Below are 25,191 nucleotides of genomic sequence, written 5' to 3'. Positions count from 1 at the left end.
TTAGGTTTCAGAGCATGTGCAGAGCTCCTTGTACGAAAGATGTTCTGAGAGAGCATAAGAGCATTTTTGGACATGATTTGTATAGTTCTAGAAAGATGAAAAAGTGAAGTGATGCTTCACATATTTATGTGAATCTGAGGCCTGTAAAAACCAGCCTCTCAACATAGATGCATTGTTGTGTAGACCAGTTGTGAGAGGCTCCACTCCTGATGTGAGCGGCCCATGTAGCCAATCAGAAATTAGTTTAGAGGCTTGTTCTACCTCCTTAGTGTTCTGGGACTTCGATTACAAAAGAGCTAGCCAGTTTAGACCAGCTGGCCTATTGTAAAAAAAGAGATTATACTGTGGCCAGGTACTGGGATCTAAAACACAGGATACCTCACTATTCAAGACTTCACTTCAGGAATGCTGAATTGCAGAGACTGCAGGGGGCAATGTTGGTCTGTTTAGAGTATAGGACTTTGTCGCTCACTGCCAACCCGAGCTTGTTGGAGGAAGGGTGGCATGTTGTTGTTGCTGCTGCTGCTGCTATTATTATCATTATAATTATTATTATTGTGAGACCTGCAACAAAATGTTACAGTGTAGAGCCATATCCTCTTGCAGGATACTCCATTTTATTCTCCCTCTCCAACAGTTTCCATTTCCCCCCTTCCAACAGAGACTCATCAGTCTGTACTCACAGTTCTCATTAGTTTAGTTAGTGTAGTTTATTACATTTACATATCGCTTCACATAACCCAAAGGAGTTCCGAACAATTCACAAAGAAGTAATAAAAAAACCTCCCCGGGCCCGAATATAATATACAATAACGTATTCATTGAAATCATACAAATTTACAAAAATATCCATCAGGCTGCCCCCACACTGCACTTTGGGGTTTTTCCTTTTTCCTGCTGACTTTTTGTACATCTGCAACCTTTGAGGTTCCCCAGGCTGGTGATATCTCCTTCTTGTGTATGGATGGTGCCATTTTGGCTACAGACTCAGAGAATGAGTTCACTATTAGTACATGTAAGATAGGTTGATCCTTGGTGATAGTTTCTTGGTCACACTAGTGATAGAACCTTTAGATCTGGTTTTTGTATATGGAGATTATACAGATAAGAGAGCAGAGGCTGTTATTTGTCAAAAGCCTCTCAGCACATGTGCTAGTGAACATGGCAAAATGACATTAACAGCAATGCTCTTTGACAACCTAACACTCGTATGTAAAATCATTAGAGAGCTGTGGTCAACCCTGGTTCCCTGACAAGTGTACCTATATAATATACTTGTTTGCAAACATGTTTTTTGGCTCACTCATATATTACATTTTGATGTGTACACATAAAAGATTTTATGAGAGCACCTTTAAAATGCAGTGTGTGAAGTGGCTCTGAGTTCCTAACATTTATATTTTTTTAATTAATTCATTCATTCAAAGTATTTTTAGTCTGCTCTTCAGCCAAAAGGGCTCCCAGAATGGCTTACCTAAGATCAATAACAAAGCAGACAGTTGCTGCCATCAGGGTTATAGTCTCTTTTAAAGACACAACACAAAAGGGAAAGGTGATGGGGAGGAAAGAGGAAAGCAAGCAAACACAGATACCAGTTCTTAAAGATACAAAACTCCTATAATGACTTGCTTGAACTCTTATAATAACCCTTCAAGTTGAGGGAGAGGAGGAGCCAAATGGAGCTGGGGGTCTCAGCAGAGCTGATGGAGCAGGTCTTGCTTCCCATCTCTTCCTCTGTTGCAGCCAGGTGAAATAGCTGTGAGTGTTACTAGATGACAGTTGAGGGAGAGAAGGAGCCAAATAGAACTGGCATCTCAGTAGAGCTGATGGAGTGGCTCTTGTTTCCAGTCTTTCCCTTTGCTGTCGCCAAGTCATGTGGAATCCTCAAAATGGGATTTTGAGCCAGTTATTATTATCTCATATAAGCCAAAATATAGGTCCTTGCCCTGAAGATCTTATAGTCTAAATTTTGCCCATGGGGTGATAAGGAAATAAAAGGAAGCCCAAGAAGGAAGATAGAGGACAAAGTAGCAAGATTTCCAAAGTTCCTGGCCAGCTTGCTAGCTATTGCACCATAATGGCTCTTCTCACTATATAACTGCAAAATGGAATAGTTAACTAAGCTGACATATTAATAAAGGAAACATATTATTGATCAAGCACTTCACCGATTTAAGCACCCCTACGAATAAGCACTCCTCACAGAATGCTCCAGCTGAATCAGCAGCCTCTGAAATAGAAGCCTGTAGGGAGCTGAGGTGAAGGTATCTGGGGCCATGTAAATGAACAAGGCAGAATGACATTAACAGCAGCGCTTTCTGACAACCCGACCTTCCCACATCCGCTGAGATATTGTAATCAGCCTATACGCAAGCACACACCATTTTAGGACAGTTGCATTGGTTGCAGAGGTTAAGATACATTTAGGTTAAAGAGCAAGTTGCCGGCGCTGCATGCATTTTACTGTGCTGGTTGCACAATTCACCACCCTGAGAATCCCAGACTTCATTGTTTTAGGAACTCAAGTTTCTAGTGCTTATCGTGGCAAAGACATGCTTAAAAGTGGGACCCAGAGTTGGGTCGGGGTGACTTGAACACATTGCACAGCTCTTTGCCCCCAGGGTTCCCATGTGCCCTACTTGACAGAGGACAGTCCTCTATTTGACAGGCTGTCCAGTGCATGTCCAGTTGAAAGATAAAGGATCATAAGGAGGGACAGCAGGGCAGGGGCCTTGAAATTGCCCATCCACCATTTTTTCTTTCATTTATTCATTTATTACATTTTTATACCATCCAATAGCTGAAGCTATTGCCAAAGCCAGTTAGCAACCTAGACAGTTAGCAAAGCCAGTTAGCAACTGGTAGACCAGGCAAGGCACGCAGGTCACCTGGCCATAATCTTGCCCACTATGGTGAGATGTATTTAAATTATACTAATTACATCGTAATTTGCATCTCTACATATAAATTAGCATATGCACATTTTATGCAAATCTGTGTCCACGCCCCCCCCCCCCCTTGGTGATGTGTTTGCTTTTTTTAGGCAATGTGTAAGTGGCAACCCCATTTGCCCCTCCAAGATTAGGGAAAGCAAAGTAAATAAGCAGTCTAAGAACTGGATCCTGTGTATGTTTATAGGTAATGCCATTATGTTCAATGGGTTTTACTCCCAGATAAGTGTACTCCGGGAGAGACCGGAGGACAGGAAGGCCTGGAGTGCTGTGGTCCATGGGGTCACAAAGAGTCGGACACAACTTAATGACTGAACAACAACATAGTGTACATAGGATTGCCTAAGTAATAACGTCTGTAATATAAACAAGCTAGGAAAGGCCCCCTTTTTTAGCGGAAAATTCAGGGAAGGAGGCCAGGAGGCCCCCCTGCCCCCCCAGGAGGCCAAGCCCTCATAATCCTCCCTGCTTTTAGTTGCAACTAGCATATTAACAGTGCAATCCTATATGTGTCTACACAGAATATGACCCATTGAGTGTTGTGCAGCTTACTCTCAAGTAAGTGAGTACAGGGTTGTGGCCTAAATAGCTTTTTCTTAATACATTAGATACATCCATAAAGGATTACAAAAATACAGCCTCCATATTCAAAGACTGTCTACCTCTGCTCACCAGATGTTAAGGATTAATTAAAAAGGGAGGAAGGAAGGATATCTTCATGGTGCCCTGCCTGTGACCTTCCAATCTGGCTGACTACTGTCAGGAGGTAAAATATTGAGATAAATGGGCTCTTGGTCTGACCCAGCTTAGCAGTCTCACATTTTAGTCAGGGAACTGAGGCTCAGTGTGATTTGGGAGGGGTTCTGCCTCAGGCCTTGGCATTCTGATTATAACCCCATGGGAAACCACCCTGCTTGTGGGTTTCCCATGGGCAGCTGGTTGGCCGCTGTATGAACAGAATGCTAGACTAGATGGGGCCTTGGTCTGATCCAGCACGGCTCTTCTTATGTTCTTATCTTAAGACTGTGCAGCCCAGATCTGAGCATACATCATAGATTAAGGTGATCTTCATCTTAAGTTTGGGTCTCTTGAAGCAGCCTCTGTACGGTGGTTGCTTTCCACATGCTCCTTCAGTCCTGCATGGAGAGTTTCCACAGCAGCCTTAGCTACAAAAAAAGAGCTCAGGCTATGTAATGCTTACTTAGGCATTACATAGGACCTCTCCACACCACACCAGGCAGGGAATTCATGCATTCTGGATGTTACTGCAGCTAGCACACAGAAGTTGTTTGTGGCCCTTATATACCAAGCAAGTTCATAGAATAGTAGGGTTGGAAGGGGCCTATAAGACCATCGAGTCCAACCCGCAAGTCCCCCCCCCACAGACACACTGTAGAAATGTATATTGTAAGCTCCTTGGGGGCAGGGATCTGATTGGGGGGGTATGTTATATTGTCCCTTGCAGTACTGCCATTATGTAAAACAAGGGTGCAGAACCTCAGGCGAAAACAACACTATGTTGGTGCCTGCCTGAACTCCAGAGCCAGGGAGTTCCACAAAAAGAGGGCCACCACACTGAAGGCTGTTCTTTGGGTGGACTCCAGTCAGACCATAGGTCCATGCGGAACCACCAGGAGCATGCCATCTGATGACCTCAGTGACTGGGTAGGCTGTCGTTGAATCCTGGGTTGTCATTACATGTGAACCCTGCACTATGGTTTAACTATGCATTGTTACCCGCAAACAATCCAGGAAGAGAAGCCATGGTTTATTGTTGGGTTGGGAACTCTGGATTGTTCATGGTTAATAACCCACAGTAAAACCATAGTGCAGGGTTCACATGTAAAGGCAACCCATGATTCAACAAAAAACCGTGATTCAACAAGAGCCCATACTTAACCTGTATTTTGGGTTGTTGTTACATGTGAACCAGGTCTGTGCTAGACTAGATGGACAAATAGCTTGACTTGGTATAAGGTCGGTTTCCAGGTGGTATTGTCACTTTGACTATGGTGTGTTGTGGTCTATAGTGGCTTTTTCTTAATTGTCTTTGCTAAGATTGTTATTAATATGCCTATTGCTTCATAGTTTAGTGCAGTCTTCCCCAATCTGGTGCCCTCCAGATGTTTTGGACTTCAGCTCCTATCAGTACCAGTCAATGTGGCCAATGGTCAGGAATTCTAGGAATTGTAGTTGAAAATATCTAGAGGGCATCAAGTTGGGGAAAGCTGGTTTAGTGGATGGATGTTGCCACCAGTGCTTGAATTACAGGGGATGGGCATCGGGTAGAGGCCCTTTATCTTTTGTGACAGCTCCCTAACCTACCCTTTTTAGAAAGCTATGTGTGATGGCATGATTCGGCTAAAATTAGGGGAAATCGGAAGATGGAGGTTCTGGATTTCATTAACCATACATGCACATCTTTTGCAGCATTATTTTGGCACTAGTTGCCACTGGTTTTCTCTCTTGTGGGAGTTGAGTGGCCGGATGCAAAGCTAGAGAAGGTTTCTGCACCTTTAAGAGTTACATGGAAGAGGGAACTTCAGTGGCTGCAGCTTTTCTCTTTTCTGATAACCCCTCTACGGTAAGCTGCACATGCTGAAATTCCCTCTTCTACAAAACAGGTAAAGGTCCAGGAGCTGGGTTCTCCTCTGCTTCTGCTTACTCCATGCGGTGTTCTTTTCACAACTACATCTGTTGCACTATATGTGTTGGTTTTTGTCAGATGTTATGAATGTAGTGTCTGTATCTGCCTTGCATGTTGCTGGGTTGTTGTTTTATTGCCATTTTTAGAAAAGGAATGGGACTTTTTTAACAATTTGGATCACTATGGGAATACACGATGGGATCATTTGCCATCTTTCTTCCCAGGCCAGTGCCAGCTCCAAATCTTTGAGAGCCCTTGAGCAGGACACCCTCAATGGGCCCCCTTCCTCAGTGAGTGTGCTTCCTTATCACCATTGTCACCAGCTCCTGTTGCTCCTCTCCTTATCATCGCTACCACTTTCTAGCTTGATAGAGAGAGCCAGCAGACAGGAAGGCAGTGGCATCTACTGCTTGTCCTTCTCACCATCACTGTTGATGGGGTCAGAATGAGAGGCAGATGAACAAGCAGGAGGAGCAAGTCCCGGGAGCTCTTGTCAGTGGGCCCCTGCTGGGGTTTGGGCCTTCAGCAGGAGCCCAACTATGCCTCCCCTTGACACTGTCCATGTCCTTATCCCCCACCTCCTGCAGGGCTTCTGCACCTTTAACAGCTGCATGACAGGCAGAAATCCAAGTGCACCTTTCCCCATTGCTGCATATCTGTATGAGGAAATACTGTACCTATTGATTTTTCTCCTGACACATGCAAAGGCCATTCATCCATTTGTTCATATTAATAGTGACCCTGTCTCACAGTTGTATTCTGAGGATTAAATATTTATTTATGAATGTATTTATTTGTTACAATTATATCTTACCTTTCCTCCAAGGAGCCCAAGGTGGTATACATGATCCTCCTCCTCTCCATTTTATCCTCACAATAACCTTGTGAGATGGGTTAGGCCAAGCGTCAGCGTCCCAGTTCGCACGACTTGTTAACCACTGCTATGTGTACCAGTTGATTTACCTAACTGCCCTCGCTGGGTGTGGCTTGTCATGAGGCCTGACGCGGGCTAGGGTGGTTAACGTGGCCTGTTCTAGGGTTCTTGGATGGTTTATTAACCATCCCAACCAACCACCCTTCCAGCGAGAGTAATTTGGTAAACCAATCGGCACGCAACCAGCATGCACGGGGTTGGTTAACAGGCCAGTGTGGCTTATTAACCACCCTCATGTCATGCAAACCAGCACAGTGACTGACTGAAAATCACTCAGTTAGCTTCATGTCCGAGTGGGGATTAGAACCCAGATCTCCTGAGTCCCAGTCCAACTCTCTAACCATTATATCACACTAGCTCTCTAGTAAAGATTGAAAAGCACTTTGCACAATAAAAGTGCTGTAGAAATTTGTGATCATGGTGGCAACAAGTATTTAGTTATTTATTAGCCTGTCCCAATGTCATAGTAAAGGAAACATTTAAACATAACAAACATTAAAACTCCACTTTATGATTTTCAGAGTTGTTCCCCTCCTCTTTGTACTCTGACTGCTTAAATCAGCCCACAAGCTGATTTAGAAACAAAACAGCCTTAACAGGTGCAATCCTATGAACACATGCCTAGCGGTAAGTCTCATTGAAATCAGCAGAATAGGATTGAATCGGCAGTATTTCTGAAGGATGTTTAGGCTTGATGGGCCTGAAGGGGGAAGAGCTGCAGAGTCAGACAGGCATTTATCTGAATTTGGGTGTGGATGGTATGTTAAAAGAGTATTCCTTGACTGTTTGAAAAGGGACAAAAAGAAGATTCAGGACAGATTCCCTCCAAAAAAAGTACTGCTTCCAACAGTGCCTCATTAACTTATGGCATTCATGGCTGCAAGATGTGCGGCTAAAGGCCATTGGCTCAGCTCATTTTAAAGGGGATTAGACACTGCGGTGATAATGAAGAGGCGAACACCGGTAATGGATGAAATATTGCTGCAACCTTTATTAAATATCACAGCGTGATGTTGGCTGTGACTGTCCAAATCAATCAGTCTCTCTGTTTGTCTGTCTCCAAACGGGGTTGAAGGAAGCAAAAGGAGTGAAGGGGCCCAGTCCCTACACTTCGCATCCAAGGAACTGGCAGTGTAGTGTAGTGGTTAAGACTGTTGGACTGGAACAACCATGGGTTGTTCTAGGGTTATGTGAGAGTTGTTTAACCCTTGCATAACCCATGCTGCCCAGGTTTGCATGACACAACAAGCCATGGTGCATGTGCTGCAGCTTACATATTCAGAATGCCAGCCGGTGCATGCTGCAAAGCCCAGCGGGTTAATTAACCCATGGTGGCTTAGTGTTATGTGCAAACCAAGTCATTGGCTGGCTGGAATCCTGAACAGGGGCACCGTACACTGCAACATTTTCTTGCAGATCTCACTTGTGTGAATTAATAAATAAAAGAGTGCCCCTGAGTATATGCAGTTTATATTTATCTCACCTCTGACTAGCCAGAGCATGCCCCACACTAAGACTGGAGCTACATGTGAAACAGAATTAGGTAGAAAGGTTCTAAAAAGGCTCTCTCCTTGGTGTGGTAATTTTTCTACTTCCAGGGAGTTTTTATCAAATCTGGGGGGGGGGGGCAGGGGAGGGGAGGCATCCAAAAGTGGTGTCCCCCTTTGCAGTCTTAAGTTGTACAGTTTGTTCTCCTGCCTAAGGATTCTATCACCTTATTCTGCTCTTAAGTATAAATCGAGACTAACAGTGCAATCCTATACATGTCTACTTGGAACTTACCCAAGTGTATATAAGACTGCAACATAAATGTGTTGGGGAGTGCAAATTTCTTCCAGCTCATACTTATGCTTGTTTACTCAGAAGTTCTACAGAATTCAATGGGAGTTACTCCCAAGTTAAACATGAATGGGGTTGCAGTTTTTGAGACATGAGATCTGCAGCACCTCTTTTTTTAGAAACTAGCCACTGTGCATCTCTTCACTCACCCGCCCTCTCCTTGGAAACTATTCTTATTCAAAGGCTATCCGCTCACTGCCATATATTTCTCCCCTGCATTAAGATGATTCCTGCAATCGACGTGTCCTTTTTGCTAAGAAGGTTCATTAAAATCAAAAGCTTTTAGCATGGATTTAGTTGTAAGAGACAGTACACTCTCTTCCAGAGTATAATTGGCCTGGCAAAAAGTACGTAACACTCTTGTGTGTGTTTTTAAAAAGATCTGTTCTAAGAGTTTTCCTCCTTAGTAATTGCCATCATTGCACAACCACCAGCCTAGCACTCCCATGTATGGTCAGTGCCAGGATTCCTAAGCCCTTTGACCTTGGTGCCTGTGATTGACAGCCGGCCTTCCAGGATACTCTTTGCAGAAACTTTGCATTAACTCTTGGTTAATGGTCCCAGGGAATCACTCATCTCCCTTCTGGACCATGAATTCTACCCTGGTTTGAATCCCTTGCACTTTTGGGGGGTTGTGCCATGTCTTACCCTTTTCTGCCTACGGAGGGTTATAGAGCCACCAGGCTATGGACTGAGACAAGTCACTGGAAACATACCTTGATGGTATTGAAAGAACTTCACTGGCTTCCAGTCCCTTTCTGAGCATAATTCAAAGTGCTGGGGCTTACCTTTAAAACCCTGTATGGTTTTGTACCTGGGTATCCTCAGGTATCTGAAGGGATGACTACTCTTATACCAACCAGGCCATGTATTGAGGTGACCTTCTGAAGTTCTCCTCCTTCCAGGTGCCTCAACCATGTGGTGTAAGTTGGATGATGACCAGGAAGAGAGCCTTCTTGGTGGGGACACCCTATTTGTGGAGTTCCCAGGGAGGCCTGACTGGCACCAGCACTTGCAAAGACATTTTTACTCTCCCAAGGTTTTTAACATATTTGTCTACTCAGAAGTAAGCCCAATTAAGTTCAATGGGACTTACTCTCAGGTATGTGTTATAGGGTTACAGCCTTAATATATCCCTCCCCACCCCCCTTTTAACATGTCACTTACTATATTTTATTAATGCATTTTATGTTGGTTTTTGTAACTGCCCTGGAAGCTCGGCTGAAGGGCAGTATATAAATCTTTCAAATATATTTTTTTAAATAATAAAAAATAATCACAATGCTTAACAATACAACACTAGAAACCATTAAGAGGAAATGAAACAATAAGAACCATATTTGGAAGGGTCTTTCTTTGGTACGGCTTAAATTTAGGGAACCTTGCTCTTGCAGGAAGCTGGGGTAGATAATTCCTCAGGCCTCTTTCCAAATGTATGAATCATACAGACACAGTGACTGGAGCTATGCATGATGGGAGGGGATTTGAGGTTGGGTTTTGGTTCTTGGCACATGGGGCCTGCGCTAAAGCAAATAAAGCTGGTAGTCAGCCAGTTAGGTGCGCTAGAGAATGTGTGAACACCAGAAATACTAAAAAAGAAATGGTGATGTAACTGAGAATTGTCTAAATATAACACAGACAACTCTGTTTATATCACAGCAATATCTGTGTATTCTGTATGTTAGCATATATAAGTTGCAGTTTTAGCAAGTAATGCCCAATATCACAAAACACAAAAACAGTAGGATTTTACTGGTAATTGTTTTATTAATACTGCAAGCTGCTCTCCTCTGTACTCCTTTTAGAGGAAGGGTGGAGTATAAGGATTTTAAATAAGTAAGTAAGTAAGTCTGATTTTTAAAAGCTGTTATCAGCAGTGCCAACCCATTAAAATACTGTGGCTGTGTTCAATATAACAGGAACATGCCTTATAACTGAGTCAAACCACTGTTCCATCTAGCTCAGTATTGTTGATACTGACACTGGCTGACAGCCTAGGGCTTGTGCACTCCCTCCTGCACATGTGAAGGAGGGACATCAGAAGCTTTCAGTTGTGGCTAGTAGCAAACCATAGTTTGCTATTGTGTGCAAACCATAGTTTTCTGGGTTCAGATGCAACAGCAAACTGTGATTTGCCACTGATTGTAATCAGAAGGATCTAATCTCCTTTTATACACAGAGGAAGGTGAGCAGGGAGTGTACACAAGCCCAATGCTTGTGGCTGCTTGTGCATATAATGATAAAAAGTGATTTAGCTTTACATCTGAATACAGCGAGTATGTATCTGGCAATAACATAAAGACCTTTTGTCGGCCAACAATGGTGTACAATTAGACACACACACACACACACACACACACAGTATGTGTTTATGATATATCTAGGATTCACGTTGCATGTACGTCTGCAGTTTTTAAATATTCTCGTAATGAGATATTTCATTCCTGTGTTGGCTTCTTATGTGCCAAGGAGTGGCATTTGCAAGGGAGAAGTGGCGTGTGGGAGTGCTTGGCCTTTCTGCACTCTCTATTTTCCTCAGCAATTGCTCCCACCAGCTGCTTTTCCCCCAGCCTAATTCCAACACTTCGGAAAGGCAAATGGTGGCAGGAGTTACAGAGCAAAAGCAGATGGCAGGGAAAGGATTAAACACTGACACACACACACACACACATCCATACACACACCTCTGCCTCATTACCACTCCTCATACTAGAGGGAAGCACAGGATTGGGAATACCGTGTTTGTTACCAAACATCTATTTGAGGCCTAAAGTTTTCTGCTTTGCTTGTGCACTGGAGGATATGTTTCGGTGTTAAATACATCAGCCACAAACCCAGTAAGGGCAACAGACATTACTTTAAATCTGTGTCTAGCAGCTTTTTTATTTTGACTCAAAGTAGCCATGGGTCCCCGATTCAGACCAGGACCCTGGTGTGGAGGCAGCGCTGGTGCAAACTCTCCCACCGCCTGAGGCAAGAAAGCACACTCATGCTGCCTGCCACTGCTGCCGCCCTCTCCCTCCTTCCCCTCTGCTCTCTGGGTATGACTTGATGCCCGCCCAGTCTGTCTCCCTCTCCCCTGCCCCCCCATGTCTATCTCCCTTCTCCCCCCACTCCCGGCTGTGTCTGTCAGTCTCCCTCCTCACCTGAGCAGCTGAGCTATCTGAAAAGCCCTGTCGGCTGGACAAGTGGCTGGCACGGCTCTTCAGATAGGCAGCCAGGCCCAAATGCCTGGCTCTGAGGGGACCTTCTTTCGAGCCAGACATTGTGGGAGGAAGGGTGTCCTTGGAGATCACCTGTACCCTGGAGATCGTCTGTATTTCAGAGAGTTTGGCCACCTGCCGGCTCGCTCTGGGAGGATCTGCAGAGCGGGCAGCGGCAACAGGGTAGGAAGGGAGGGAGGGGTGTGTAAGACATGGCTGTGGTGATGGTAGAAGGAGGGTGCACAGTGGCAGGTCCTTCTGGCGGGGAGGAGGCAGCGTGCAATTTGCCATTCCTCCTACTCTGCCACCTGATCATCCTGCCTCATGAGAGGGTCGGCCATGTGTGGAGGGTGGGGGTGGGGGTTAAGTTCCAAGTTGGGGTCTCTGCACCAGCTCTAGAGTAAAAAGTGAAGGGGAAAAAAGTGATAGCTGCTAGACACAGATTTCAAGTAATGTCTGTTTTGGCCCAGAGTGGCTTTAGGCAAGCTGCTTTCTCTCAGCTACAGTACCACACTGCATTGCGGAAGTAAACATTTGTTGTAGGGTCTAGTTAGGGCAACTAAGCATGGCGGCAGCAACACCCGTTTGCTTCTTCACGTGTCTGTGTCATTTGTGTATAAAGCAGCGTGTGAGGATCTAATTGTAATGCCAAAAGGGATGCAAAGGTGAGGGGAGTTAAACTCTCCCCCACCTTAGCTCTCTGCCTGTGATTCATGACCCCAGGTGCTTTTCTCCCATCGCAGCTCACTCCCAGTGTCAAAGGCAGACTGGCCAAAAAGAAAAAGAAGAGTTCAGTAACAGACTTTGGTGAGGCAAAGTAGGGGCGGTATCCCCCTTTTGATGCTAAAATTAGATCCACCTGCCTGCCTACTTTATACATGAATAGGGCAGCAGACATGTGAACAAACAAGCATGGCTCCCGCCATCATGTCTAGCCTGGCCCTGAGATATGCAAAGTGCTTTGAACAATCTGAAGCACTTTACAAATGCTAGTTAATTATATCCCACAAGCAACTCTCCCTTTCCCTGGAAGTAAAAATCCAACAACAATGAATGAAATAATTAGTAGTTTGCTGCCCTTTCATGACACCCAAAATATGCTGTCTGAGGCAACTGCCTCACTCTACCTAATGGTAGGGCCGGCCTTGATTATTATCATTCATCCTACTGATCCCTGGGCTCACTATTCAAATTCAGGTGAACATTTGGGTTTCTTGGGTGAGACGAGTCAGGGTTTTGGAATGAATTATATCTCAAACACTTGATAGGGAGATTTTTAAAAAAAATCAAGGAAAACAGGTGGGGAAAATCCTTTGGAGGAATTGTTCCTGTGGGCTTTATTTCTGAAGCTTTTTTGACTGAGTGACCCAAACTCACGTCACTAATCCTGACCTTTCCCTTGTCTGAAGCTAGACAAGCATCACGATGTGACATTCTGAGCCATCCACAGATGGACTTTCTAAACAGGTTGCTGAGGCTACCTTTGCTATGGGGCAGCAAAGGCCATCCTATAATTAGAGGGAGCATTGCTTGGCGGTGACACTATGTGAAGAATTTATAGAAAAGTCACATATGGATCCCATTTCTGAATTACTTTCCTTTTCTAAAATTGATTTTCCAGCCAATCAAACAAACAAACAAACAAACATAAAAGGCTGTTCTTTTAAAAAAGGTGGAAATGATTTAACCCGGCTCATATATCTGTGTCAGGTTTCGATAGCTTAAAATGTCTTTTTGTATGTGTATCTCTAGAAACTTACATTAAAAAAGTACTCCAGTTTAGAAAGCCTCCATTCTTTCTCCTTTTTCTTTCATATACACTGAGATTGTTATCATTAGTTAGTCCATGTAGCCTATTCTAGTAGCCTAGCCTAGTCTGATTGGCAGTGGCTTTTTAGGGTCTCAGTCAGACGTCTTTTCCACACCTGCTACCTGTTCTTTTTAACTGGAGATCCCAGGGTTTGATCAGGGAACCTTTTGCATGCAACCATGTGCTCTGCCACAGAGCTACAGTCCCACCCATCCTCTTCCACAGTGTCTGAACCATTCATGAATCTGTGGCATGTCCTTTCCCCCTCTGTTTTCTGGCTATTACAGTCAATATTACCCAATATTACCCTATTACAATCAATATTACCCTTCCTCAACCTGGTGCCCTCCAGATGTGTTGAACTATAGCTCTCAGCAGATTGGGGAAGACTGCCCTATAAAAAATTCACAGTAGGATGTTGGAACAAAAGGTGTGCTTTTCTTTTTCTTTGATGCTTTTGAATGCAGCAGTGCAGTTCTTAGGCTCTGGGGTGACTATTAGGCAAGGCCGAAACAACAGGACAAAAGAGGGCACCAGTTTACATAACTTGTGCATATGTTGATTTATATGTGGACATGCACATTTGGAGATCATTTCTATAATTTTAAATTAAGTGGGCACAACTGTGTCCAGGTGACCTGTGTGCCTACTCAGCCTTCTGTCCAGGTCTTAAGTGTTGATGGGTAACTTCAAGGACCCTGCTCTCCCTTTCCTATGGCCATGCTGGCTGGGGGTGATGGGAGTTGAAGTCTAACACATCTGGAGGGCCCCAGGTTAGGGAGGGCTGAAATGGAGGATATAGAGAGCTGTCCTCTGACAGCCCTACAAACAGAGGGGTGTTCTCTGTAAAGTTGGACATATGGCCACTCTACTAGTAAGTAATCAGCACTAGCTGCCCAGATTTGATTTGGATTCATGATCTGGGACCATCTTGATAAGGCAGATGGAAAACAAGTTGTGCGTAAGCTGCTGTTTTAGATGGAGATAGAATGTGTAAGTGGTTGTCTTGATTTTAAAATTTTCTGCTGCCTCAGAGGGGTCAGGGGACATGGCCCAACCAAGCCATGAGGCAACACCTAGTTAATAGTAATGGTTAAAGGGTCAAAGCTAGTAACAAAAGTTTTCTCTTTGCTGCTGTGGATAGCCATCACAGGAATGGTGGTCTGAGCAGGCACTCAGGGTTCAGCATGGATGGAGGAGCTGCACAGGGAAGTAAGTGAGCCTGTGAGCAGTCATGGCATCTCCTTCTGTCTCGCTACCCTTTGCAAAGCCATCACCTTTTCTTTCTGGTCTTTGGCCACCCTGTGTCACTCAGCACAACAGGCCCTGTGGAAGAAACTCCTGAGGAACCACAAAGAGGGCACACGATACTCTTGCAGGCAGCCGGGTCTGAAATGGCTGCGCTGAGCCAGCTGGCACCTCAGCACCCATGTGTGGGATTAGGCAGTTCAAGCATACGTGGTAAATGGAAATGCTGATGATAATCTTTACTCAAACTATTCTGGGAACTGGCCCATTTTTCAGGCTTCTTCAAAAACAAATGGCCCAGATATTTATTTTTATTTTTAAACAGTGTTTTTACTCCTCTTCAGTCAGTAACCCTAGTTAGGAGAGGAGGACCTAACAGTGCTAATGACTGATTGAACTTGTCATTGTCAAGTATATTCCTTTGCCAAGAGGGCAGTGGGCAGGGTAATTAATTGCCAATACTATGCTTCTAATATCTATGTCTATATATTTTAAACTGGCAACAAATTGTATGTAGATCTGTTTTTACAGCAGCCTGACATGCAGATTATACCTAGGTGTGACTTTCCTTCATCACTTTATTTCCATGTCAATTAAAGCTTCACTTGCTGAATTCTGGCAGGATGGGCTACTGCTAATAACAGCCTTTTAAAAGGTACAGGAGCATGGACAAAAGTTGGACATGCATGCTACCTTATACTGAGTCAGACCTTTGGGTCTATCTAGCCCTGTATGCTAGATGCATTCCCAATACTATGGCCAGCAGCAGCTCTCTGAGGATGAAGACAGGGGTCTTTCCAGACCTGCTACATGAGATCCCTTTAAGTGAAAATGTAGGGGATTGAACCTTGATCCTTCAGCATACTTTACCACTGAGCTCTTCCCTAAGGGTAATTGTAGAGGAGCACATATTGCTTAGCCCAATTACTTGCCCACCGCAAGTAGAAAATTATACCTTTGCTTCATTTTCTGGCCACTGACTGATCTGTTAATTTCCCATTTCCTCTTTTAATCGTGTTATCAATTTGAAAACTACAAGTGGCCCTAGGATTCTGTAACAGAATTTATGCTCATCAAATGTAGCTGGTTCAGACACCTTACACTGTGTTGTCTTTCCTCTGAGTTTTACAGTCTGTGCAACAAGCCAAGTTCTTGTGAGCATTTACCAAGTCAAGTTCATTTACCAAATGAGCAGGATGAAAAGGTGACCTAACTAGATGATATATATAGCCATCTAAATTCTGGCTGGCTGGCACTTTTATGTGGCCAGATCAGGAGATATCATGTCACAATTTCCAACATTTATTTATTTATTTTTCATTTATATCCCACCTTTCTTCCATCATGGAACTCAACGTGGCTACATGTGGTTCTCAGGTAGTCTCTCCTCCAAGCACTGACCAGACCCAAACCTGCTTAGCTTCAGCAAGGTGACTGCCTCATGTGCCTTCAGACTATGCCCTGGGACAATCGTGGGTTGTCGTTACATGTGAACCCTGCTCTATTATTTAACTATGGGTTGTATAACCACAAACAACCCAGAGAATTCACAGCACAATAAGAGGTTCTCTTCCTGGGTTGTTCATGGTTAACAACCATAGTTGTTAAACCATAATGCAGAATTTGCACATAACAAGAACCCACGATTCAACAACAACCCATACTCAACCCATACTATGTGTTGTCACTACGTGTGAAACAGGTCACTGGGTGTTCAAAAAGGATTTTTTTCCTGGATCACGAGATTCAACATTGATCAGCTGCACAATAAAAGTAGTCATGTTGAATTAAAACATTGTCAAATTAGAAAGGAGAAAGGAGCAACTCCTCTCCCCCACAAATGAATGAATTCAAATTTGAAACACAGGTGACTCTTGTGTGATCTAGGGTTGGGGCATGAATCTGTTTTTAGTGTGGAAAATCTGAGGTTTAATTCAGAATGAAGTTCCTTAAAGAAATGAAACTTTAGTTTTGCCTTTGTGAATTGCACATGAGATTTTGTGAACTTCCAAAGTGTATGACTTACTTCTGTCAATCTGTATGTGCTTTCTATGTTCGTTTTAGCTAGAAAATTAGATCTGGCCCATAGCTAAAAGATTTTTGCATAATAGCCTGGCATAATAATAATTTCATCCCCACCTCTCTCTCACCCTTGTGGGGAATGTTCTTTGCTTATGCAATTAAACCCATTGCTAGAGGATGGCTTATCTGTACCTGTGGATGCTGAAGGGCAAAACTATATAAAGTTTATAAAGGGAGTGGTAAGTTATGTTAAGTGGAGAATTTTGTGTGTGGAGCTGAGACAAGTTCAACATGTCTAAGAATTTGGCAAATGCTTCAGTGGATGCAGAAGATTAGGTTAGTGGTGTGGGAAACTGCGGTTTCTTAGGCTTTTTTCTTGGATCAGCAGTTTCTGAAGTAGACAGAATCTGTCCAGACTGGGAAAGAGACAGGGAAAGCTGCAGTACTGATTGGATGCACACTGATACAGCTGACTGCTGTAATATACAAAATGAAAGAAGGGTGCACCTCCACCCCCCCCACACACATTTTAATAGCCTGATCGGGGATGGTGAAGAATAAGTGCTTGCTTAATGGGCAGTTCAGTGGCCCACTATCTAAAATCATCTTGAAATCCAGGTCATGCCTTCCTGCCAGGGTGGGGTCTGGAACCAGTTTTACCCACCCTCACCAGGGTATGCATGAGGAAAATTGGAAAGTTTCCAGTCTGGAGGGACAAAGGGGAGCTGAAAGAGGGACAGGCAGAAGTATAAGCAGGCTGTTGCAACTGCATGAGTTTCGTGCCTGGGCAGTAGCCGGAATCAGTTCCCTTGAAGTATACTTACAACAGCATCCCCCAGTGTGATACACTCTAGATGGGTTGGACTTGGACTACACCTCCCATAATCCCAGGCCAGCTAAATGTAGGAGGGGGAAGCCTTGCTCAACTGGCATTGTTGCTGTTGTTGTTTTCTAGTCTGCTGATAATTTTACTTCCATTTGCCCAGTGGGGAATGTGGTGTAGTTAAATGACATCTGTCAACACAGGATAGCGACCACGGCTCTTGGGCTTGGGTCACTTCTGCTAGGGTGGCCACTTATAGACTGAAAAGAAAGAGGAAATACATCACCAAAAAAGAGGACACTTAACGATTTGCATTAAATGTGCATATGCTAATTCAGTGCATATGCTAATATAGTACATTACTATACGTTGAATAGAAATACAGTACATCTCAACATAGTGGGCAAGACTGTGACCAGGTGACCTGTGTGCCTGCTCAGTCTGCTCTCCAGGTGCTAACTGTTGATGGGCCACTTCAAAGACCCTGCTGCTCTCCCTTCTTGGGGTTATTTATCTTTGCATCGGACTTGGACTGGACAGCTCTTCAACTGCAGTGTCAGACCTGTTTGAATGTCAGGCCTCTCGAGCAAGGAATTCTGGGAACTGGAGTTCTGCGAAGGGCTAGAAAACAAAGAATCCTCTGCAAACTACAATTCCCACAGTTCTTGGGGGGGGGGTCTATGCTGGAAGCCATTAAGCGTTAAACCAGTTAAAAAAGTTTTAAAAATTTGTAGTGTAGACATGCCCAGAAGATGGGACTGTCAGGTAGGCTTGTGGCCTACCAGTGGGTTCTTGTCTTTTAGTAATCAAATATTGCCCACTCATGAAAAACATTTACAGAACAATTGAAGTACCTTAGCCTTTGTTACTTCATATGCTGCCTCAGATTATTCTCTTCAGCAGGGAGGGCTTGTGATGACATTCTGCTCTATGGTCTATTTAATATAATGGTTAATTTACTGCTGGCAGCCAGTCAGGACTTTAGGGCATCCACTGAGCTTTGCAGCTCTCCACAGCAGGCCAGTTAAGCTGGGCTGGCACTGGGATCCCAGCTGCCATGCATTCCTGCCGCATAGCTGGGATGCCTCGCCTTCCTTACCCCTTCAATGCATTTTGCCTTTTTCTCCAGGAAGCCCTAGGAGATCTCTGGGCTGCAGGGGGTTAAACAACCAGCTGGGCAAAATGAGGACACCCTCATCAGCTGCAGTCAGAAACTGAGGAGAAAGGAACTGAAGAAATACCCAAATTGGTTATTTGACTGCCATTCATTCTACCCTTTAATCCTGACTAGGCTTAATATGAGCCAGACTTTAGCCCCAGAACATGTTTTTAATGTTAAGAGCTCAGCCCAAGGCACCATTTTAGGTTTAAGTAGGTTTCAGTTTCAGGCCGATGTTTTGCGGGTAGGAGATTTATAGCAGAGTTCAAAGGTCTGATCTTAGACATATTCATAACTCTTACACATTTCAATCTATTATTATTATTATTACATTTCTATCTCACTCTTCCTCCAAGTGACTCAGAGTAGTGTACAAAATTCTCCCCCGCATGCAATTCTATTCTCACAACAACCATCTGAGGTAGGTTAGTTTAGACAGAGATAGTGAGTGACTCAAAGTCACCCAGTGAGCTTCTATGACTGGGCATTTGAAGCTGGGTTTCAGCACCCCTACCCTGACACTTTAACCCTTACACCACACTGGCTCAATAATTTGTAAGGACATTTGTTGTGGTTACTTATCTGAACCCCGCAATAATCAGCAGTATAGGTATTCCAGAGGAATAATCACCAGCAGTCTTGAGTCACAGAAGAGAGGGTTCTATGTCCTGCTTAAACAGACCTGTTCACTCATCCCCTGGTGCACAGTGAAGCGATAATAAAGGAGGGCGTCTGTGCATAGGAAAAGTACATTTTCCTAATGTATACCATCATATGAGGGTATCAGAAAATACAACTTCCTGGACAGTTTGGCACCTCACTTTTTTCAACATATATTTCTACAGCTTCTGCCTCACTTCTCTCATAGCCCCACAATTTCCCATAACCCCCTCAGTCCTCTCCTGACCTACAGCCATAGGAAGCTGCCTTATACTATTTGGCCATGCTATTTGACCATCTAACTCAGTATTGTCTCCACACTGACAGGTAGGTAGCAGTTCTCCAGGCTTTCAGGCAGGGGACTTTCCCAGCTCTATCAGAGATTATTTATTTATTTTATTACATTTTTATACTGCCCTGAGATCTACTGCATGCAAAGCTTTTGCTGTTCCACCGAGCTGTGGTCCATCCCTTAAAGTACAAGTCCCCATTAGATTGAGATCTGAATACTTCCAACTCAGAAGAGCGGTGGTCCCTCCAGCTCTTCTTCTGCCATGTCTCTTTTGTTGGGGTATTTGGCCTGCTTTAGATACGGGATTTATCTGCCCCACTGGATACAGAGGGGGCGTCTGATCAATGCCTTGATTCATCTCCTTTCCCCTTTCACGTTGGCACCCCCCACTACAGCCTGTCAGCTGCTGTTTACTAGCCTTAGATCAGGCAGCTGTTGGAAGGGACATTCCAGCAAAGGATTATGGGAGCAGCTGGCCTACAGCCCTTTCACACCCACACACGCTTTCCCCCCAACCCACTGGTTAAGGAACAGTGGAGGGGGGTGGCCTTGGTTTCTAGGAAACTGGAGATTTGGATGCTTGTGTCTGTTTCTTAGGGACACTGCACGAAGTGGTAGCGTGATTACTTGGGGCACTTTTCCCTCTCCTCACAAAAGGAGAACATTGCCAGCAAAGAAGGATGTTTGATGTGTGGTTGCCTTTTCAGGGAAATGTTCCGTATCTTGTAGGACGTGATATATCAAACCAGTTCTTTGCGCTAATTATCAGGCAATCTAAGTCACTCATTAACTGCAGACTTTGCTGTCTCTGCCTTGGGGCCCATTGTAAACATGTTTGGGGAGAAGGCTGTGAATTTCCAGAGAGAGATCTCTGTCTGGATGCCACAGCACTGAGGGCCAAAGTAGACGTGACATGAATGGTATTGTTGTCATTGTTTTAAAAAAATGAGATGGCAATGAAGGTAAATAGCAGTGGAGGGGGGACCAGTCTGAATTGGGCTAACATAATTATGGGGGCTTTAACCTTTACTCTCACCACACTCCCATATTGGATCCCTGCACCCCTGGTGACTGTTATTTGCCTCAGGAGAAAAACTCCCATTTATTTTTCTGTATTTATTATACTTATATCCCACCTTTTTTCCTCTTGCAAGGAACCCAAGGTGTCTTAACATAGTCCTCTTCCTCTCCATTTAATCCTCACAACAACCTTGTGAGGTAGGTTAGGCTCAGAGTCAGTGCCTGGCCCAAAGTCAGCCAGTGAGCTTCATGGCTGAGTGGGGGCTAGATCGTCCCAGTGAGCAGACAGTTGAGATGCAAATGTAGTATAAATTGTCAGGAAATGTCAGTTCCAGAGCAAATGTTTTAAACTGCTGCAGTATGCTGGAGAGATATGCAAAGCCCAGAATTGCCCACATGAATCATTATACACACACACTCTCTAATAGTGAATGCATTCTCCAAATGTGGATTCTTATGTAGCCAAAAATGATATCAACTACACACAAGGGCCCCATCTACATGAGCCTTTTACTCTAGGGCAGCCGCGTGTCGAGGTTCTTTGGGACAGACGACACAGTCGCCACTTTGCAACCATTCGTGGTTTTCTCCCGGAAAATGCGGATTTCCAAAGAGGCATTTTGCTGCAATGTTTTTGGTTTGCTGCGGAGTCCCGCAGTTGCGAGCTGTCTGTCCCTTCCCCAAACTGACTTTGCATTTTGCGGTGGGCATGTTGTAGGCATACGTAGTGCTTGCATCACTCTGTGATGCCTCTTTACTCCCCCTGTCCCTTTGCAGCTGCACAGTTACAGAGGCACAGAGAGGCGTTTTCATTTATTTAATCACACTTTCGCGCATTTTTGCAGCTTTGTATCTTCGCAACGGTTGCTTTTGGACTCAGTGTCCAAGGGCCAGGGGGGGTCTTGGGGGCGGAGCAACTTTGCTCCGGCCACCATTTCTGAACGATGGGTGAGTACATACTGCTCACACCTTGTGAGTGCGAACCATTGTGAGACTCTCAGGCTGGGGAATTGCCCAAATAGTTGGCGTGGAAATGAAGGAGCACAGAACACCCACTTTTTACCTAATGAGGGACGGACAGACACACAGAACCCCTAAAATACAAAACAGCCACTGAAGTGTCGCACCCCCATGCTCACGGGCCTGCACAGCTGCGCATTAAACTACAATGGCAAAAAAAAGGCATGGTGGAGTCTGTTAGGGAAGCGCACAGTAAATTCTGAGTGTATCGCAGCAGAAGCTAATTCGAAGCTGCAATGGCTGCTCAGTTGCGATGGAATGAAGGGTGAAAGTGATGCCATGTAGATGGGGCCAAGAGCTAAGGTATCAGCAGGCTTGGGGGAAACCCCAAAGTTTACAGAAATACAATAAAAAACTTTTTTGGGGAAACCCCCAAAACAGCCTAATGAGGAGTGAGTATGCTCAGTGGCCACAAGATGTTAACTGACTGTTGCAGGGATGGGATTGGGGTGGAATGGAAGAAAGTATCTTAGAAGAGGACTTTGCCAGCTGACTGGCTGTCAGGAACCCTGAACAGGAGCACTGCACTCCACACTGCAATATTGTGACGACATAGTTTGAAACAGCCTGATTGGGATCTCAGATGAAGGCCTAGCTGTATTATTTGAGACCCCTTAACTGCTTGTGACATAAATCAATAGGGTTGCGATGCCCACCAACTGATGAGTGAAATGTTGTCAGTTGACAGCCTGTTATGGACTATGGTCAAATATTATCAAATCATCCAGATTGTCCTTATGTAGATGTTGGTCTAGCTTTTTAATTATGTTATTAATTGCATCTGACAGCAAATGCAGGAGAGAGGCCTCCTTACTCCTCAGCCCGGCAGGTTCTCCTGGCACTGCACTATTAGCATAACCACATTTAAAAACCAAAGCCAAACCAACCTTTACAAACAAATGCATGCTTTTAAATCCTGATGACAGCTTTGTTTATGGAAAAGCAGCTAGGTAGTGGGAGAGCTAGGGCAGAAAAGCATCAGGGGAGAGTGTGTTTAATCCTTTCCTTGTCCATCTGCTTCCTACTCCCTGGGCATGGGAAAAGCACATTATTCAGTGACCTTGCAGATTTGGATCTTGTCAGTGCCTGGATAGGAGCCAGTATTGCCTTGCATGATGGAACAAAGGTGGTACATAAACGTATTTCATGAATGAATGAAAGAAAAATACTCCCAGTTCTCCCCACAAACCACTTTCCCCCCTACTGGGTTCCAGATATATGTTTACCCCACAAAATAAATGCCCCCTTCTTTGCCCTCCTCCTCCCTTCCATTGTTCTAAATCACCCTCTTCCAAAGCTGCTTTGATAAACAAAGCCGCTGCTGGGACTTAATGTAGGTTTGCAGGTAATGATCTGGTTCACAAATTGTGGGTTTATCATGGTTAATTAACCCACAGTTTGACAGGTATGAGCAGGAGGGAGTGAACGCACCGCCGCCAGCACATTCCTCACTTCCGCTTTCATTTTACAGCCTATGATCACCCCAATTGTAGGTTGCTCTTGTGATGTCCGAACCTGGGCATTCTGGGTTGTTTAGGGGTTGAACAAACCAGAGTTAAACTATGATTTGTTCTTGGGTTAACTCTGGTTTGTTTAACCCCTAAACAACCCAGTGCCTAGGTCTGGACGTCATGAGAGTTACCTATAATCAACATGATTGTAGATTGTAAAATGAAAGCAGAAGTAAGGAGCGTGCTGGAGGCAGCATGCTTGCTTGCTCCAACTCATGCCTGGCAAATTGTGGGTTAATTAATTAACCCACAATTTGCCGTTATATGCGAATTGAGTCAATGTTTAATTGGGCCCTTTCCTTTTTATAGTTGCTATGTGTGTATTTGTTTAATTATGTCTTTTTAAAAAATGTTTATGTTTGGGCTGTCCCTGAAGTTCCATATTAAAAGCCAAGAAGAACTGTTCAGTATCTTGAATATTGCTTGCAATCATTTGTATTTGCATGACATTCTTAGATGGGAGCAACCATCAAAGACTGTTGATTCATTGCATCAGTTGGACTGCAATCCTGACTGGTTAGGCTGCTTAAATCCCACTGGATTTTAGCTTAGATGAATTAGACCAGCCTTCCCTAACCTGATGCCCTCTAGATGTATTGGATTACAACCTTCCCAGCCAGCCTAGCCATGCTAGTTGGGGATGATCGGGTTTGTAGTCCAGCACATTTGGAGGGCACCAGGTTGGGGAAGGCTGAATTAGACAAATTCATGGTAGGGAGATCCATCAGTGGCTATTAGTTGTGACAGGTAAATAGAACCTCCATATTCAGAGGCTGTCTACTAGATGCTTGGGGCAGGCAATAGGGGATGGCTGCTTCCATCTCTCTCTGCTTAGTTGGGGCATTGGCTTGCCACTGTTGGGAGACAGACTGCTGGACAAGACAGGCGGTTGGTCTGATCCAGAATAGGCTGCTGTTATATTTTTTTATGAACTCAGCAGGATTCAAGCAACCTAACTGTGTAAGATTTCCAGCCTTGTATTTGTGTGTGTGTGTTTGCTCTGTGATTAGCATCAGCCTCTCTCTTTGTTTCAGTTCTCGTAAATAGCATCGTTGTTTGACCCTGTCTGAGCATATTTCACCAATATTTAACCTAATTGACCCAGTCAAATGACCGGCCCTGTTGTTCAGTCTTGAGATCTCCCACATGCATGGCATACGCTCAGCTGCAGATTTGGCTTGTGGCCCTTCTGCCTGTGATGATTATGTGTCACGCTGCTACCAGTGTGCCAGCTCCATCCTTTTCTCGTTCAGATAGGAAAGTAAGGACAATAGCAGGATGCTAGTGACTCCTGTCCGTGGAATGTGTGTTATTCAGTAGCACAGGAAAAGTGTCTTTGCCTGGGAAGAGGAAGAACAGGGCTGCCCATTTATGTTGAGTCACTTAGCCATTGAGCTCAGCTCTGCATGTGGTTAACTGTGATGTTCTACCCTTTCAAAAGGCATGAAGACTCAACTGTTGGTGTAACCGATAAGGCCAGAGAGCATGATGGGACCCACAATGCTTTGCTTGCTGTTCTTGGCCTCTGTTGCTGCATCAGAGTTGGAAGAACATTTTGATCCAGGTGAGTGGGATCCAGGTGAGAAAGACTGTGACTTATCAATTGGGGAGAGGAAAAGGGATGATGCTGAAGAGCCAGTTTGTGCCAGGGTCCAGCTCTGTTTTCAGTCCGAGAAAACGTGAAGGAATAGGAAAGCCAAATGCCTTGGGACATATCCCCAGGCACTTATGGGAAAGCAGAATAGCCTCTTAACTTACATAGCGTGGTATGGCTTCCACAGTGGCTTGACCCCTGAAATGCAGTAAATCATAGGTGGGGAAGCTGTGACCCTCTAGATGTTGTTGGACCACAACCCCCATCAGCCCCAGCCAGCATGGCTAGTGGCCAGGAATGATGATAATCCAAAATGTCTAGAGGGCCACAGGTTCCCCCCACCCCTGTAGTAAACAGAGTGTTAAGTATTCAGGGAAAGGGAAATGGCATGAACTAAAGAGGACAAGATGGATTGAACTGATAAGACATTCAAGAATTCTGTTCAAATACACGTGTGT

General features: G+C 44.5%; 1 protein-coding gene across 2 annotated transcripts in view; it reads left to right on the top strand.

Annotated features, from left to right (window-relative positions):
* The window catches only part of DDR1 (discoidin domain receptor tyrosine kinase 1), an 87,020-nt gene that overhangs the window by 4,145 nt on the left and 57,684 nt on the right, over positions 1-25,191 (top strand). For both annotated transcript variants that reach the window (XM_084830479.1, XM_084830480.1), the window contains exon 2: positions 24,581-24,703. In XM_084830479.1, coding sequence (XP_084686605.1) covers positions 24,625-24,703 — 79 coding nt within the window. In that variant the 5' untranslated portion in view covers positions 24,581-24,624. The remainder of the gene's footprint in view (positions 1-24,580; positions 24,704-25,191) is intronic.

Source organism: Heloderma suspectum, chromosome 2 (assembly GCF_057233095.1).
Source record: "Heloderma suspectum isolate Gila_16-S chromosome 2, 16-S_ref, whole genome shotgun sequence".
Classification (NCBI taxonomy): domain Eukaryota; kingdom Metazoa; phylum Chordata; class Lepidosauria; order Squamata; family Helodermatidae; genus Heloderma; species Heloderma suspectum.
This window is presented reverse-complemented; position numbering and strand designations above follow the sequence as displayed.